General features: G+C 44.4%; 2 protein-coding genes across 2 annotated transcripts in view; one reads left to right on the top strand and one right to left on the bottom strand.

Moving 5' to 3' along the window:
* Nucleotides 1-16,512, top strand: part of FANK1 (fibronectin type III and ankyrin repeat domains 1) — a 97,066-nt gene extending 80,554 nt beyond the window's left edge. Inside the window, exons 12-13 of the transcript XR_014788778.1 lie at nucleotides 12,426-12,565; nucleotides 15,564-16,512. The gene's annotated coding sequence lies outside the window, so the exon portion shown is untranslated. The remainder of the gene's footprint in view (nucleotides 1-12,425; nucleotides 12,566-15,563) is intronic.
* ADAM12 (ADAM metallopeptidase domain 12) overlaps nucleotides 1-18,765 on the bottom strand; it is a 359,777-nt gene that overhangs the window by 10,086 nt on the left and 330,926 nt on the right. Inside the window, exons 17-19 of the mRNA XM_084841456.1 lie at nucleotides 16,522-16,599; nucleotides 14,918-15,026; nucleotides 1,128-1,263 (exon numbers count right to left, since the gene is read on the bottom strand). Coding sequence (XP_084697582.1) covers nucleotides 1,128-1,263; nucleotides 14,918-15,026; nucleotides 16,522-16,599 — 323 coding nt within the window. The remainder of the gene's footprint in view (nucleotides 1-1,127; nucleotides 1,264-14,917; nucleotides 15,027-16,521; nucleotides 16,600-18,765) is intronic.

Raw genomic sequence — 18,765 nt, 5'->3', positions numbered from 1 at the left:
CTTCTAATGAAACCTGGTGTTTAAGCAGTAATGACCTTAGCTATGGATACTGTGGTACATTAAGTGGACTAGAGACCAAAGGCTACCCCAATGTTTCAATATTTCAAGCAGGCCAAATGAAGGCAAACTTCTCTTTACTTTTTAATTGCTTATCAACAAAGCAAAATAAAAAACCTGTTTAGGGCATGTTTGCATAGCAGATCCCTGCGGGTCCAAGCATCCTTGGAAAAGGCAGGTAGGTATGTATATATACAGATACAGATATAGCTATATTTACCCCACCTTTCTAATTCATATGCATCACTCAAGATGGCTTACAGTGATTAAAATCACAATTATAATAAAACACTGATATCAAAATACAATAAAGAAAGGCACAGCAGATAAACATTGTGACCCAGTTTGCATGTAATGACAATCCCTGGGTTGTTTAACCCAGGAATTGCCAATATCTAGCAGGAGCGAGTGAATGTGCTACCTCCCACATGCCTGTCACTTCCGCTTTCAATCAACAAACCAGGAATGCTCCTGTTCCTATGTTGTTGTTATGACATCCAAACCCAGAACTCTGGGTTGTTTAGGGGTTAAAAACTCAGAGTTAACCCAACAATTGCCCATGGTTTTTGTTGGGCTAACTCTGGGTTGACCAAAAACCAGAAGCAATGAGTGCACAAGAGGCAGCATGCTTGCTCATTGCCACTTCGCCCTGACAATTCCTGGGATAAACAACCCAGGTACTGTTGTTATATGCAAACCAGGTCCATCTGTAGTTTGGCATATGTTGGTCTGATTCCTCACTCTATCAGCTGTGCTTTTGCATTCTACAACCTCTTCCTGATGTTTCTGTTTTGGAGACCACACTGGTGGTGATGGATTCCAATTTCTCCTCTGTCATACACTCCACCTGGTCTCATTCACTTAAAGAAGAGCAAGATAAACTGCAGGTGCACCTTTTATTACATCCCTGTGACTTACAGAAGAAACTCAAAAGTTTGTTTTTAATGAATAACATTACAAGAAGAAAAATGTAGGCAATAATGCTCATCCTTGATACTCCAATGGGTTATGAGTTTGTGTAGTTTCTATTAATTCTTATTTTTAAAAAGGGGGTAGTTAATATATCATACCTTAGTTTCTCTATTGTAGTCTTCTTATTAATAAAGAACAGTCTAATCAAGATCTTCCTTTTGATGTACATAAGTAAACCAGCAACTAGAAGGCACAGGGTGGTTATGAGTAGCCCTATTATTAAACTTCTGTTATCTGAAAACAAACAAGTCCACAGCTGTTATCAACAAATTAGGTCAAATGAAAGGTGGCCTTGCCTATCTTTTGCCAGCAGTATAGCAAACCCTCAGTCAACAATACATCATTCTGTTTTCATCTACTGAAGACTGATTTTATATTGCACAGAGTGGCATGATTGCTGCTCCCATGTCTTCATCCTATGCTGCTCAAATAATGTAGGAATGATGCACCATATAGGAGTGTAGGACCACGTGGAAGAGTCATGCCAAAACTGCTCTGGCAACTCCCAGTACAGCTTTTGATGAAGGTGTGGATCTTCTCATATAAGGTCACTCCTCCCACTTGGTTTTTACATTCCTATGTGACTGGAGTGAAGTTGGACAGAGGGTGTGCCAAAATGGCAACCACACCACAACATAACAAGAAATGGCCCGTGTTTAAGATAGCGATACCCTCCATGTTTATTCTTGCCCTTCCATTTGGTATGAACTAATGGCCTGGTGTAAAGGAAGGCCGAATCTCGGGGCTTGATCAGCCCCTCTTGATCCACAGCCCTCCTGTCCCTCCAGACCAACTCAGTTTGGCCTGCAGGCACACCCCAATCCCCTCCCTTCCCAGAGGAGGAGATGGTAGCCACTGAATTTAGCACTGACCCAGAAAAGAAATAGCAGCAAGGATTTTGAGGTAGATGTTTATTCACTAATAAGGGGTAAGGGAATGAGAAGAGAGGCAAGACAAAGTACAATTTAGAATTTCCCCAAATATGAACTCCCCATTTGGAAACCCAACACAGACTAAAACAAGGAAGACTACATAACCCTAGTCTACTCACACCTCCGAGTAGGATCCTTAGTCAATGCCAGCTTTCCAACACCTTCCACCCAGACCAGATGGAAACCAATAGACAAAGAAGAGTGGCTACAGGGCTCTTTTCATCTCATTCCAAACCCAGTCCTTCGCTCTTTCATCCCCCCCTCCCTCAGGGAGTATAAGCTGGGCTTTTTCACACCTCCCCCAGCTGTGCTGGCCTCTTGGCAGGCCAAGTTGTTTTACAACCTTGGGCTCCTGATAAGGTCTCTGTCCTGGCGCCTTCGATCCTGGTATGCCCACATCTCTTCCTCCCTCCAGGTGTCTGGCTTATAAATCTTCTTGCTGGATCCCACTCTCTTTCCTACCCTAAAACACTAAAACACCATCTAAAACTACGCAAGGTAAAATTAACTCTTTCCCACCACCACTTTGGCCCATAGGCCTTCTCCTTGACACCTGGTTTGTATATCATGACAACCCAGTGTTTGTTTAAACCTGGATGTCATGAATGAGCCAGCATGCAAGTTCACGTGGCTCGATTACTCCTTCTGTCAGCGGAAGTGGCTAAACAACTTCCGCTGACAGAAAACAGAGGGGTGTTTAGCGTGCTGTCCAAGCCCAGAACTCTGGCTCATTTCTCCCCTGTCAAACCAGAGTTCATACATCTTACTAAACAACCCAGGGATGGAGACTCCCTGGGTTGTTTAGTCACTCCCACTGGTAGGAGCCACATGGGAGCAATCGAGCAGTGTGAACTAGCATGCTGGCTCATTCACAACAACCTGTTATGTGCAAACCAGGCCAATGTAAGTATTTAATAGAGGCTGATATGAGAGAGTGACAAAGAAGAAAACGGGTGCCTACAGCTTACTGAATGCACTTTTGCTCAGGGCAAAGCTGAAGAACAAATATATTTCCAGGGGTAAACGCTAAACCTATTGGCTGGAACTGAGAATAAGCAATCAGAATAACTTACCTTCACATAACAACTCTGCTGTCTGTTATTTGAGGCAAATGCTTGAAAAGATGTAGCGAGTATGAAGCATAAAGCTAGAGTCAAATTCACTAGGTTTCTCAATCTATGTGCTCTGTTTTTCCCACTCAAATGTCCTTTGTAAAATTTTTCAACAGTGATGTGCAAATTACTTGGATAATAATTTAAGCCTCTCTATAAGGGTTCGTATTTAAATCCAAATGTCAAGAGAGAACAATTAACTCCTCCAGAAATTCCTATTTTTTTTTTTTTTAAACAAAGCACAGTACTGTCACTGAAAACCACTGGCTAATTGAGGACATGTTACTTTGAAAAGTAATTCTTTTAAAAGTAAAACAAACCACAAAATGAAGGCAAGCTCTCCTGACTTTTACAAATTACATGAACTCAGTTTCTCTTCTCTGTCTTCTGCATATAGATAAATTGTAGTACATCTGCCTTCCCCAACCCAGTGCCCTCTAGATGTGTTGGACTACAACTCTCATCATCCACAACCAGCATGGTGACCTGGAGGGCACCAGGTTGGGTAAGGCTGCAATATATTTTTTCTCATGAGATAGATTAACATCCCTATCCTAAATGCATTTATTTGGAAATAAGGATGGCTTCACTGCATGCATATTACTTGATTTCTTTATATTTAATTACAGTAAGGGCCAGAAATATTGGAAAAAGGATAACTGTTTGGGCAGTTGGCCTCTGTACACCATCACGTTGAAGTTGAAAGGAAACACACCCAGATGGGAGCGAAGTCAGGACTTCCAGCTGTAATTCAAGGGGTTTGACAAAATGGACACGACTTAACAACAACAACAACAACAACCATTCAGGAAGTACAGCCAGTCCTGACTTTGCTCCCATCGGGGTGTGTTTCCTTTCAACTTCAGTGTGGTGGAGTACAGAGGCCACCTGCCAAAACAGTTATCCTTGTTCCAATATTTCTGGCCCTGACTGTATATTTAAACATGGCCTGAAAGATCTCCATGAAGAGTTTTCAACTTTGATTTCAGGAATGTGAAAGGGGGACCGAACTCCCCTAGCAAATTTGGGGGGTGGGTGGAGAGGGGAATGTGGGAGGGATGAAATTGGGATGGGAAAAACTCACTGCTGATGCCTAGAATTCTTCCTGGTGGGCAGCTGGCAATTGCCATTCTATCCCCCAAGCCCCAGAACAACAGTACACGATGACATTAAGTATTGCTCTTAAGGGAGCTTCTGAGGGAAAATGGTGGCTCCCCTTCATGGATCACTGCCTTGTTGTGGCGAAGGGGCTTGCGTAACTCAGTGAAGCCATAAGCTATGCCGTGCAGGGCCACCCAAGATGGACAGGTCATGGCGGAGAGTTCTGACAAAATGTGGTCCACTGGAGAAGGAAATGGCAACTCACTCCAGTATCCTTGCCAAGAAAACCCCATGGAACGTATCACAAGGCTAAAAGATATGACGCCGGAAGATGAGACCCTCAGGTCGGAAGATGTCCAATATACTACTGGGGAAGAGCAGAGGGTATTTCCAAGTAGCACCAGAAAGAGTGAAGCGGCTGGGCCAAAGCCGAAAGGACACTCAGCTGTGGATGTGTCTGGTGGTGAAAAGAAAATCCGATGCTGTAAAGAACAATATCATTTAGGAACCTGGAATGTCAGATCAATGAATCAAGGTAAGCTAGAGGTGGTCAAACATGAGATGGCAAGATTGAACATCGACATCTTCGGAATCAGCGAATTAAAATGGACAGGCATTGGCGAATTTAATTCAGGTGACCATCATATCTACTACTGTGGGCAAGAATCCCTTAGAAGAAATGGAGTAGCACTCGTAGTCAACAAAAGGGTGGGAAAAGCAGTACTGGTGTACAATCTTAAAAACGATAGAATGATCTCAGTACAAATCCAAGGCAAACCATTCAACATCACAGTAATTCAAGTCTATGCCCCAACCACTGAGGCCGAAGAAGCTGAGGTTGATCGGTTCTATGAAGACCTACAACACCTTCTAGAACTAACACCAAAAAAAGATGTCCTCTTCATCATAGGGGATTGGAATGCTAAAGTAGGAAGTCAAGAAATCACCGGGATAACAGGAAGGCATGGCCTGGGTGCACAAAATGAAGCAGGACAAAGGCTAATAGAGTTTTGCCAGGAGAACACGCTGATCATAGCAAACACTCTTTTCCAACAGCACAAGAGGCGACTCTACACATGGACATCACCAGATGGTCACTATCAAAATCAGATTGATTATGTCCTTTGCAGCCAAAGATGGAGAAGCTCTATACAGTCAGTAAAAACAAGACCTGGAGCTGACTGTGGCTCAGATCATGAGCTTCTTGTTGCAAAGTTTCAGCTTAAATTGAAGAACATAGGGAAAACCACTAAACCGTTCAGGTATGACCTAAATCATATCCCTTATGAATATACAGTGGAGGTGAGGAATAGATTTAAGGGATTAGACCTGATAGACAGAGTGCCTGAGGAACTATGGACGGAGGTCCGTAACATTGTTCAGGAGGCAGCAACTCAATCCATCCCAAAGAAAAAGAAATGCAAGAAAGCCAAGTGGCTGTCTGATGAGGCTTTACAAGTAGCTGAAGAAAGAAGGGAAGCGAAAAGCAAGGAAGAAAGGGGAAGATCTATCCAACTGAATGCAGAGTTCCAGAGAATAGCAAGGAGACACAAGAAGGCCTTCTTAAATGAACCATGCAAAGAAATCGAGGAAAACAACAGAATGGGAAAGACTAGAGATCTCTTCAAGAAAATTGGAGATCTCAAGGGAACGTTTTGTGCAAAGATGGGCATGATAAAGGACAAAGAAGGCAGGGACCTAACAGAAGCAGATGAGATTAAGAAGAGGTGGCAAGAATACACAGAAGAACTATACAGGAAAGATCTTAATGTCCCTGATAGCCATGATAGTGTGGTCACTGAACTTGAGCCGGACATCCTCGAGAGTGAAGTCAAGTGGGCCTTAGGAAGCATTACTAACAACAAAGCTAGTGGAGATGACAGTATTCCAGCTGAGCTATTTAAAATCCTAAAGATGATGCTGTTAAAGTGCTGCATTCAATATGCCAACAAATTTGGAACACTCAACAATGGCCGCAAGACTGGAAAAGGTCAGTTTACATTCCAATTCCAAAGAAGGGCAACGCCAAAGAGTGTTCAAACTACCGCACAATTGCGCTCATTTCACATGCCAGCAAGGTGATGCTCAAAATCCTACAAGCTAGGCTTCAGCAGTATGTGAACCGAGAACTACCGGAAGCACAAGCTGGGTTTTGAAGAGGCAGAGGAACTAGAGATCAAATCGCCAACGTTCGCTGGATCATGGAGAAAGCAAGAGAATTCCAGAAAAACGTCTATTTCTGCTTCATTGACTACACTAAAGCCTTTGATTGTGTGGATCACAACAAACTGTGGCAAATTCTTAAAGTGATGGGAGTACCAGACCACCTTACCTGTCTCCTGAGAAACCTGTACGAGGGTCAAGAAGCAACAGTAAGAACCAGATATGGAACAACCGAGTGGTTCAAAATAGGGAAAGGAGTACGACAAGGCTGCATATTGTCACCCTGCTTATTTAACTTATATGCAGAGTACATCATGAGAAACGCCGGGTTGGATGAATCGCAGGTCGGAATTAAGATTGCCGGGAGAATTATCAACAACCTCCGATATGCAGACGATACCACCCTAATGGCAGAAAGCGAAGAGGATCTCAAGAACCTCTTGTTGAGGGTGAAAGAGGAGAGTGCAAAAGCTGGTTTGAAACTCAACGTTAAAAAAACGAAGATCATGGCATCTGGCCCCATCACTTCCTGGCATATAGAAGGGGAAGAAATGGAAGCAGTGACAGATTTTACTTTCTTGGGCTCCAAGATCACCGCAGACGGTGACTGCAGCCATGAAATTAAAAGACGCTTGCTCCTTGGGAGGAAAGCTATGGCAAACCTAGACAGCATAGTAAGAAGCAGAGACAGCACCTTGCCGACAAAGGTCCTTGTAATCAAAGCTATGGTTTTCCCAGTAGTAATGTATGGCTGTGAGAGCTGGACTATAAGGAAGGCTGAGCGCCGAAGAATTGATGCTTTCGAACTGTGGTGCTGGAGAAGACTCTTACAAGTCCCCTGGACTGCAAGGAGGTCAAATCAGTCAATCCTAAAGGAAATGAACCCTGAGTGCTCACTGGAAGGACAGATACTGAAGCTGAAGCTGAAATATTTTGGCCACCTAATGCGAAGAGAAAACTCTCTGGAAAAGACCCTGATGCTGGGAAAGACTGAAGGCAAAAGGAGAAGGGGACGGCAGAGGATGAGATGGCTAGATAGCATCACCGATGCAATGAATATGAACTTGAGCACGCTCCGGGAGAGAGCGCAGGACAGGAAGGCCTGGCGTGCTATGGTCCATGGGGTCACGAAGAGTCGGACATGACTGAACGACTGAACAACAACAACAACTGGCAGCTACCATTCTGTTCCCGCCCCAAAGTCTCAGTCATCACCTAGGGCTTCTACACACAGAGCTTTTATCCTGCTATTGAGATTGCTCACTCACGGAAGTTTGCGGGCCCTTTAGATGACGCCGTGAATCTCCAGGGAGTCTCTCGCACTAAATGACCTTGATTCCATTTTAAATAGATTGGAGATAATGAGGTCTCAATTTACCCCGCTTATGTTCCCTCTGTGGAAAAGGAAAAGCCACAAGAAGAGGAGCTAGACCAATGAAACATATGGAGGACTCCAATAAGGGGGAGAAGGAGGGGAGAAGGCGAGGGGAAAAGGAAGTGCATGTAAAGGGAGTCCCGTTGTGATCCTGCATTTAAAATAGAAGCAGAAAGCCCCCTTTTGAATACGGGATTTTAGGCTGGTGTACTATGCTCCTAGTATTGTCTGAGGGGTGGGGTGGGGGGCCTTTTAGGTCACCATCTCTGTTTGTTGCCAAAATTCAGTGGCAAGCGGCATTTTTTTTTGCCACAGCCACAAATTCTGGGGCAGCATCAGCAGCACTTAAGGCCAGGGTGGCCACATATGGCTTGCATGTTGCCCACCCCTGGTTTAAGCAGTCTGCCTCCACCTATGCACAACCTGTATGATATTGTGAATGAACTCAAATATTACAGAATCCCTTATGTCTCCAGCAATCCCTCCTTCCAAAGGAAAATGAACCTGAGTAACCACTGAGTCCCTGGAGCTCCTCACCACTCAGGGAATTGGTGTGGGCGTAGCTTCTACGTTCATCTGCTAAAGGCAGACTCTTACTTTGTTTTTCAGTATGGCAAAGGCTGCACACAGCATGTATAATCCAGTCAAACTCAAGCAATTGCAAGCCCCACTTAAAACAGTGGGAAAGACAGAAGCATACAGTCAGGGCCAGAAATATTGGAACAAGGATAACTGTTTTGGCAGTTGGTCTCCGTACACCACCACATTGAAGCTGAAAGGAAACACACCCAGATGGGAGCGAAGTCAGGACTTTCAGCTGTAATTCAAGGGGTTTGACAAAAGTGGGGCACTAACCATTCAGGAAGGACAGCCAGTGGCATACACACACACCCATCGTTGGTGGCTCATAAGTAATGGAACAAACCAACATCATTTCAAACCTAAGGATCGCCTTTAATACCTGGATGAAAATCTTTTGCAGTCAATGACTGCCTGAAGTCTGGAACCCATGGACATGACCCAATGCTGAGTTTCCTCCCTCGAGATGCTTTGCCAGGCCTTTACTGCAGCTGCCTTCAGTTGCTGCTTGTTTGTGGGTCTTTCTGCCTTCAGTCTTGTCTTCAGTACGTGAAAAGCATGCTCTATTGGGTTGAGATCAGGTGAGTGACTTGGCCATTGGAGAACATCCCACTTCTTTGCCTTCAGAAACTCTTGGGTAGCGTTTGCTGTATGTTTTGGGTCATTATCCATCTGCAATATGAAGCAGCGTCCTATCAGTTTGGCAGCATTCGGCTGAATCTGAGCAGAAAGTATAGTCCTACACACTTCAGAATTCATCCTGCTGCTTTTATCAGCAGTCAGGTCATCAATAAACACCAGTGACCCGGCTCCATTGGCAGCCATACATGCCCATGCCATAACACTGCCTCCACCGTGTTTGACAGTTGATGTGTTCTGCTTTGGATCATGAGCTGTTCCTTTCCTTCTCCATACTTTTCTCTTCCCATCCTTCTGGTACAAGTTAATCTTGGTTTCATCAGTCCAAAGAATCTTATTCCAGAACTGGGCAGGCTTTTTTAGGTGTTTGCTGGCAAAGGCTAATCTGGCCTTTCGGTTCTTGAGCGTTACCAGTGGTTTGCACCTTCTTGTGAAGCCTCTGTATTTACATTCATAAAGCCGTCTCTTGACTGTGGATGCTGACAATGACATGCCTACCTCCTCAAGAGCATTCTTGACCTGGCTAGAAGTTGTGAAAGGGCTCCTTTTCACCATGAGCAGAATTCTATGGTCATCCACTTTAGTTGTCTTCTGTGGTCTTCCAGGCCTTTTGCTGTTGCTGAGCTTGCCAGTTAATTCCTTCTTTTTCAGGATATTCCAAAGTGTTGTATTGGCCACTCCCACTGTTTTTGCTATCTCTCTGATTGTTTCCTCAGCCTAATGATGGCCTCCTTCACTCGCATGGACACGTCTTTGGACCTCATGTTGGGAGTTCCAGTGAACAGCTACCAAATGCAAATGTAACACTCAGAATCACCTCCAGGCCTTTCATCTGCTGGATTGGTCATGGGGTACCAGGAAACAGGCCACACCTGGCCATGCAGCTGCTTGTCAGCCATTCGTTCTATTACTTATGAGCCACCAACGATGGGTGTGTGTGTATGCCACTGGCTGTCCTTTCTGAATGGTTAGTGCCCCACTTTTGTCATACCCCTTGAATTACAGCTGGAAGTCCTGACTTCGCTCCCATCTGGGTCTGTTTCCTTTCAACTTCACTGTGATGGTGTACAGAGGCCAACTGCCAAAACAGTTATCCTTGTTCCAATATTTCTGGCCCTGATTGTATGTCTAACTCCCCCAATAAAAATAACTGGGAGCTTAAAGTATTTAACGTTGGCTGGATCATACCCATGGACTTTATCAGGTCTTCTGGTGCAGTGAAGAGTTTCTGTGAAAGAGGAAGTGTATGAAAAAGTGCAATGCAAGGACTTTAGCACATCCAAATATCAAGCTGGTTGCACAACATGACAGCCCATGGGTTAAACAACTCATGCAGTGTTGGGGACGGGTGAAAGAGAGCGTCCCATGTGCCTGCCACGTCCATCTTTACTCAGTCAGCAACCCTCGAGTGGCTGCTTCATAGGTTGCTTAGCATGTTGTCTAAACCTGAGCCTGTTGGGTTGTTTAGGGTCTGAACAACCCAATGACTAAACCCATGGTTTGTTGCTGAGTTAACCGCTGGGCTGTTTAGCCCCTAAACAACTCAGTAGTCCAGGTTCGGACAACACACTAACTGGGTTTGGACAACCACACAGGGGGAAGAAGCCATTGTGGCTTCTCCCCCAGCCCTCACACGTGTCATGTGCGCAACTGGCATTTGCGTTACCCCTCGTGATGCAGCGCAGGTTGGTGTGTCGTCCGAACACGGCACGGCGGTGGTGGCTTCATGCTCACCCTACAACCCACAACATGTAGTAGAGGTGGCAGGGTGGGCACAAAGCCACCCCCTCTGTGCTGTGCTGCATGCTTGTTTCAGATGGCACGCCAACCTGTATCGTGGGGGATTATGCAGATTGTGGCTGTGCACAAAGCACACATGGGGGGAGAAGCCAAGATAGCTTCTTCCCCCGAGCGATCATCTGAACATGCCCACTCTCTCCTGCTCATCCCCAACAGCCCATGGGTTGTTTAACCCATGGGCTGTCGTTACATGCGAACTGGCCCATTATGTAAATATTGATTGACTCTAAGATAGTCAGCAGGACTGCAGTGGTATAAGTGAATTTAGGATAAGTGAATTTAGGATAAGTGAATGTGGCCTGAATTCATTCATTTGACTCCTGGATGCCATTCCATATATATATGGAATATATATATATATATATATAGAGAGAGAGAGAGAGAGAGAGAGAGAGACGTATATATATATTGCTATTATAAGAGATTCATGTTTGAATAAGGTCCCTCTCTCTTTTCCATTCAGTTACATCTTGCTGTGAAATGTCAGTGCCGCTGCATTGTTATGGAAATTATTATGATGTCACAAGCTCAGCATTACAATTCATTACAGGAACATGTATGCAGTAAATGCCATCTAATTTACTTTTGAATAGCTCTAGTCATACAAAAAGGGATATCATTTCCAAGCCAATCCTAGGTGTACATGCAAATTTAGGCCTGATTCTGCTCTCACATCTGTTAAGCGTAGGCATACAGCCACAGACACCAGAGGTTTTACAGTGCATGAAATAAAGTTACAAGAGGAAAATAAAATCCTGTGCAACTTCAGGCACAGATGAATTACCTCGAAGAGTAGCAGAGAGAACAAAGCGGAAGGGTCCTTCTGCTCTTCGAGGTGCAACTTCAGGCACAGAGGAGAATAAAACTTTATAGAACATAGTGAAAGAATATGTACTAGGATTTGTCCATAGATTATACAGAGCTTAGGAGAATGGAAGGGTAAGGATCCTGAAAAGCATGTGCATATGCACACACGCACGCACGCACACGCATCCTCACGCACATAAACGCACCCTCACCCCACGTCCTCTAAAGTGACACCTGCGGGAAGGCTGCTGGGGACTGAAAAGAGAGAGCACAGGCTCAGCGAAGCCGTGGCAAGGTTTGGGGCCAATGAGACCCAAGATTTGGCCCAGGGTCCTGTGAGACTTTGAGAGGTCCAGACTAACAGTCAGTCAGAGCAGACAGTGCAACCCACATGCCCACTTGGGCCGAGGGGCACACTGGGATTTGGTTGATTGCTCTTTATGGGGGATGGGAAGGAAAGCTTATTGAAGTCATGACTGGCTGTTGGGCTGTTATATTTGCTTGCTAACTTACTTACTTACTTAGAGTATTTATAGGCCACCCTATAATGCCAGCTGACAGCAAGAAAGAAAACCATTTAAAATACAATAACAATAAATGTGTTTTTTTGCCTTCCTTCTCCTGGGTGAGATTGTATAGTATCTTGCTCTTGTTTTTGGCTATTGCTATTTGGCGATTTATCTTTTGTCACAACATTGACAGAAGGACCAGTGTGGATATGAAAATTGTCCACAATGTGCTGAGGAGAGGAAGGTGCCTAGGAAGTCCATCTTGGTTGAACTGGGGATAGCCCAAGGTGGCCATTTGTTCTACTTTACAGAGGACAGTCCTCTATTTGAAGAGCTCTCAGAGGCTGTCCTCTATTTAATGATGTCCTCTGTTTCATAGGATGGCCAGTCCAAGTCCAGCTTAAACAGAAAGAACTATAAGAAAGAAGAACGGGGCCTTGAAGTTGACCATCAGCCATTAGCATCTGGACAGCAGACTAAGCAGACACAGAGGCCACCTAGTCAGTCTTTTCCTCTATGGTGAGATGTCTTGCATTTCTATTTAAGTAATAGTTCTTATTTCTAAATTTGTGCCTATACATATAAATTTGCATATGCCAATGTTATGCCAATGGATGTCCTTTGTTTATGATGATGCATAAGTGGCCACCCTATGATAGCAGGACACTCAGTAGGTGACAGCAGCTCAAGACTGCTGCTGGCTAGGGTGGTGGAGGTATGGTACAACCAGCAGAGTTTCAGGTTGCTCATCTGGGGAACCCATCTCATACCTCCCTTTCTCCACAATGGAAATGGGTTACAATTCATTATGTTTAGCTGAGGACTGGGCTGAATGGGGCAGCATCATGGCTGGCCATCCATGTCAGTCTCCCTAAACATAATTTAGGAGGGTGTAGGACTACTCTCTCCACACTGATCTTGGCTGAAGCAAGTGTGCCATGTTGTTGTTGTTCAGTCGTTACGTCATGTCCGACTCTTCGTGACCCCATGGACCGTAGCACGCCAGGCCTTCCCATCCTCCGCTCTCTCCCGGAGTGTGCTCAAGTTCATATTCATTGCATCAGTGATGCCATACTCCTCTTAAAAAGTGGCTTGTTTAACCTCGTTTATTTATGTCTGCCTGTTTCCCACTCAATTCTCCAAGAATAATCCTATACCAACAGCGCTCAGGGCCTCCTACGAGTGATACATTGATATCAACTATGAATACAAATGGGATAAAACAACCGTTGCCATGTGGAGGCTCCTTGAAACCCGCTTTGTGCCAAGTGGTGGTTAGCCACGTTGCAAGAAGCAGCCACAAAGTTTGCTCTCTAAAATTCTATTACGGAGCAGTTTTATAATGTATGAGAGTACCCAAAGAAAACGCTGCTTTGACTGGAAGACGAAGAGACAGCAATTAAAAACCTGATCTTCCAGGACAATGCCTCTGATGAGGCTGCAAAAAGCATAGTGTTCAACCAGGTGAAACAATTAGCTTGGTGAATAATTAAGTATTTCATCAAGGTTACGAAATAGATTTCTATTAGTACAAGACCTACTAATTGCTGCTAAAGTTCAGTAGAGACTGAGCAGAATACAGAAGAGGCATATTCCCCAGCTGTCACAGAGTTGATCTTGAGTGTCTTCCCACAAAGTTACACTAGGTAGATCAGAGTTAGGGAGAAGGTAGATCTCTAGATGTTTGGGACTGCAGCTCCCCAAAGCCCCTACCAGGATAGCCAATGGCCAGGAATGCTGGGAGTTGAAGTCCAGAACATCTGGAGATCTACTTTCTGCCCACCCTGTAGACCACCCTGAAAACGCCAACGTAACAGATGAATGTGCCAACAGGACAAACATGAAGAGAGATATAGATGTAGTAAAGATGGATAAGGAGCAATACGTTAAAATTTGAGGCAGAAAACAATGAAATGGGAAGAAGGCGGTGTTTCAGGAAACTCTCTGTGGGAAAATAAACAACCTTTTGTCATTTTATTCTCTACTACAGTTATGAGGGAAAGTGTCAATCAGTAGCAGTTATAGATCTTTTTGCACCTAAAGCTAACCTTTAAAATGGCACCCTTCCCACAGCAGGAACCCGATGTCAGGGTTGGATCGGAGCCCAGAGAGCCCCAAAGCAGTTCTGATTCTGAGGAAAAGATAGAAACCAAGGGAGAGGAACCTGCGTGCTGTTCAGAGGCGCAGCCGGGGGGAGAGGCCCCCCTGGTACACATTCCTGAGAGTGACCCTAGCAGGGAGAGGGAGGTGCAACAGCAGTTTCTGGATGCTAGGCGCCAGCGCAGCATCAAGTGGGAGATGGTGGGCGCTGAGAGGAGGCGCTCAGCCCGCTTGGCGCGACGGCAACAGCAGCACCCCGATGCCCCATGGGAAAGGGGTGGACTTTCTCCTCCTAGCCCATAAGTTCAGAGGTTTCCTGCCTTCCCCTCCAAATGGAGATCAACTGATTCCTAAGGCTAGAACCCCCGAGTAGGCAGCTCTCTTAAGTCTCACTCGTAGGAGCAAGCAATTAGCATCTGTAAGTGTCATTAGGTTGAATGGGAATAAAGCCTTGGAAAAGAGCCCTATTGTCTGCATGTTGATTCTGGCTACCTGAGGATTTCAGAAGGCAGCAGGGGTGACCTCCCTTTATTCTCTACTACTGTTATGAGGGAAAGTGTCAATCAGTAGCAGTCACAGATCTTTTTGCACCTAAGGCTAACCTTTAAAATGGCACCCTTCCCACAGCAGGAACCCATTTGTATAATGGCACCCAGAAATGGACACCGGAGACATGAACGTTGGATTCCTCCACAGCCTGATACCTGAAGCAAATGCCACGGTCATGCTTCTGCTTCACAGCAAAGCTGGCTCTGGGTTCAGTTTACTCACCAGATTGTCTAACTGGTCCGCTGTCTACACTGCCACCAAATCCTGCCGTGTCACAAAAGGGAGGAGCCCAGTGGGCCTCACAGTGACAATTTTTTTTATTATTGCAGACCTTAAAGAGAAAAGAATTGGCACATATGAGTGTGGGAAACAATACATGGAAATGATCCCTAGCCACTGCCAGCCAAGTCGGCTGAAAGCAAGAATAATGGGAAATAATAGAACAGGGCAGTACCGCTTCTTGGGGTGATGCATACTGCACCTTTCTAGAGACATTTTGTTCAAAATATATCTCCTAATGGAACTAAAGTGATCAGCTGTAGAATTAGGAAGCAATGGTGGAAGTGCAGAATGGTTCCAACAGCATTTTCTATCCACAAGCACTGTCCTAGAGGAAAATGCAGACCGTTTGTGTTCTGTTCTGTTTTGTTTGGAAGCTGCAGCTCCCACCAGGGATCTGCTTCTGCTGTCAATAATGTTCTGCTAGGCTAGAAGGTGTAAGAAGAGGCAGTTAATTTTCCAGGGAGAACAGTTGCCCCCTAGCGTGCTACTTTTTACCTAGCGTACTACTTGTATTGTGTATTGATTCTAATGTTTAAGAGTTGCCTAGTGTCCTTACGTCATGCCTACTTGCCAATTACTTCCTCAGCCAAATCGAGAAGGTATACATTTAAAGCTGCACGGATTGTAAAAAGCCATCTGGTCAATCAAGTGAGACTTGGATCCACAATCCAACACAATTCATAGAGAAGTGGGTGAGTTTCTGCCTGCTCTTACAAGCTTCAGGAACTGACAACAAGAAAAGATGAATGCTGGAGGCAAATCTGAAAGGCTTGAGGCAGGCAAAGAACTTGACATTAAAGCGATCTTGGACATTATCAGTTGCTGGAGTGAAATTGTGTCATACATAACATTCATACACTATATGGTCAATGTTCAGGGTTTCTACAAAAGGCCTTCTATAGATGCCCTCACCATCTGAGGTTACATGGCTGGCTACCAGAGAGAGAGAGAGAAACCATCCCTCCACCAGGTTTTTAGACCCAATTTTAATCTTGATTGATTCTTCTTCTGTTGTTTTGAGATCTTTCTTCCTTTAGTATATTATGATTGTTGTGTTTATATTTTAATTGCTTCATTGCAGTATAAAAATCAATCAATAACAAAGTCTTCATTATTTTAATTAGAAGGATAACTTTTCTTAAAATGCTTTTTGAAATATCTCAGTTAGGTTACAAGTTATATGGCTGAGGCCAGAAACAATCTGTTTTATATGAAACATTAACAGGAAGTTCTTCTTGAATGAATGTTAGGCTTGAAATAATAGAAGAGAAAATCAAACTGTATTCTTTTAAACCACAGAACATTAATTTTTGGAAAGATAAGGCCATTCTGACCAGAGATATTTCTTTGTTAAATAAAAACTGCATTTCCTCTCCTGGACATTGAAAAGGGCACTGAAAATTGATTGTTTTGGAAGGACATACTGAAATGGCTTTGACAGATATATTACAAAAATTGTAGATTTCAAAAGCTGTAACCAATGAATGATTTATTGCTCAGCCTGGTATTGACTGACTGTAAAAAATTGGACCCGTAATACTTACTCCACGTCCATGACATTTTGTTGCACATTCATGAACACCAAATACACTGGTATTTTGGCAGCGGCGGTTGAGACAGATCTATAAAATGAGAAAAGAAGAGCAGGCTTAATTTTGCCAGAAAATGCATATCTGTGGTGCATACACCAAACTACATTGCACTTATATTTATTTTTTTCTGTACAGCATTTCTAATTCAATTTTCCAAGAATGCTTACAGCAGCGTATCTAACCCTGGTTACCATTTCAAACTAAAGAATCACTTCTGGTTTGGATAGATATAAAAAAATAATTGGTATGCCTTCTGCTTAACAGTTTTACCACATCAATAGAGTGCTACTAGAATAACACAGTAAGGTCCCAATATGTTCTTAAAAGTTCTTTGTTCAGTAATAAGCCTCAATGAAAGGATCAAATATGGATATCACAGCACAAGATGTTCACTCTCAGATGGCTACAAATGTGAGCTCAACTTCGTGAACTGCATGACAGCATATCTCCCCTTGCTTCAGGTGGGCTGTTCCCCCCACCCCTTTAAGTGCCACATCCAGTTTATCCTTCTCCATATTTTATAAATTGGACACATTTTAAAACAGTTGCCAAACTGCTGTGGGGTTAGGGTGGGCAGGTGTCATGGATTCTGGGCATATAAAAGGTACTTTTTTTGTACTGAATGCAGCGAGGTCACTTCCAGGCAAGCCCCACTACTCCAGACATTTTATTTTTGTGTTCAGTCGGAGGGAGCAATCCTATGGCTGCTAGTCAGCAGCTAGACAGCCATAGGATATCTGGTTTTCTGGGAACTGACCTCAGAGCCAGCGCTCCGAGGTCAGTTCCCGGAGAATCGACCTTCGCCCCCCTTCCACGCTGCCTCGCAGGCAGTGCGGAACAGCCCTGTGCTCCGTGCTCGCAAGAGGAGCGTGGAGCGGCCAAAACAGGGAGTTCTGGGGGGCGTTCTGGGGTGGGAAGGGCGGAAATGCCAGTATGACACATCCTATGTGTCGGCCAGCAGCCTCCTCCCCCGCTCCGTCTTCCCCTCCGTGCTCCTCCTGCCCTGAATTGGATAGGTGGTCGCCTCTGAGTTTGGAGGCAGCTGCCTATCTGCCTAGGATTGCGCCCTTACAGTGTTAGGTGGACAACCAGGGAACCTGGCAAAAAAGTAGGGTTGGGCTTTTTGTTTTTCAAAAATGAGATTTTTTAAATTTTTGTTGTAACTTTGGCTGTCTGCCAGCGAGCACAGTAAATGGATCTATTGCTATAGTTTTGCTGAAAGCATTGCCTGATTGGAATTAGGGATTTGGCAAAAGACCCTAATGTTTCTTTAATGCCTTAGATGTTCCATGAATAGGAAATTAACCTGCAGAGGTGGAGTCTCAGACTGGTTCTCTACCGGGTGTGTGCATGTGAGGGAGAGAGAGCAGTTTGCAGTTGTGAAATGACAGAGAAAAGGCCCTGAGAATCCTTAGCTTGGGGGGAGGGGGGGGTCATAAGTTGCTCTTTGGGAACCTGCTGCATGATGTAGGAGAGTTTACTTACCTCCACTTATGCTCTGCCTGTATAACTGTACATAAAAGAAATATTAGGAAGACACTGAAAGTCTCTCATCTCTCAGCCAAAGCAAACCAAACCCTGCTGTGCTGCTTCTGCAACTTCTCACTGCTTAGGGAAATGGAAAGTGAAGCGTGCAACAATATGAAACCTGTGGTGGCCCTCCTGTTCACATGATGAAAGAGTGGGCTCCAACACATGGGTACTGTAATCCACAAGCTGAGAGCTTCATGCCAATATCCAGTCTTGTAGAAGCCCTGTTTCTATAATTTCTCTTTTGGAAAAGGAAAAAAAAAAAGGGGGGGGGGACACCTCATGCAAGTGCTCACCTCATATGTTATCATCTGCATGTCAGAAGTCAGGTAGAGTGCCTGCTATGTGAAGAGAAGTGCCCAGATAACTCCAGGTAACATGTGAGTCTTAATCTGGGGAAATCTCAGATGCTGTTTGAAAGCTCATCTGAGCAAGTGAATAGATATCCACACTGTATATTGTTTTTACAACTGGGTTTCATTTAATCTTTTTAGGACCAGTTTGGGGTGCCACCAGTTACTTCCACTGCATTAAAATGAGTTATCTGAATTTAAATTGTAACAAGTCAGCGGCTTCTTGCTGATACAAATCAGTATATCTCCACTAAAATAAATGGAGCTGTGCAATATTATGCCAACCAACTTTGTCCATCCAAAATATCTCTTA

Source organism: Heloderma suspectum, chromosome 3 (assembly GCF_057233095.1).
Source record: "Heloderma suspectum isolate Gila_16-S chromosome 3, 16-S_ref, whole genome shotgun sequence".
Lineage (NCBI taxonomy): Eukaryota > Metazoa > Chordata > Lepidosauria > Squamata > Helodermatidae > Heloderma > Heloderma suspectum.
Note: the sequence above shows the minus strand (reverse complement) of the source record. Positions and strands in the feature narration are given on the sequence as shown.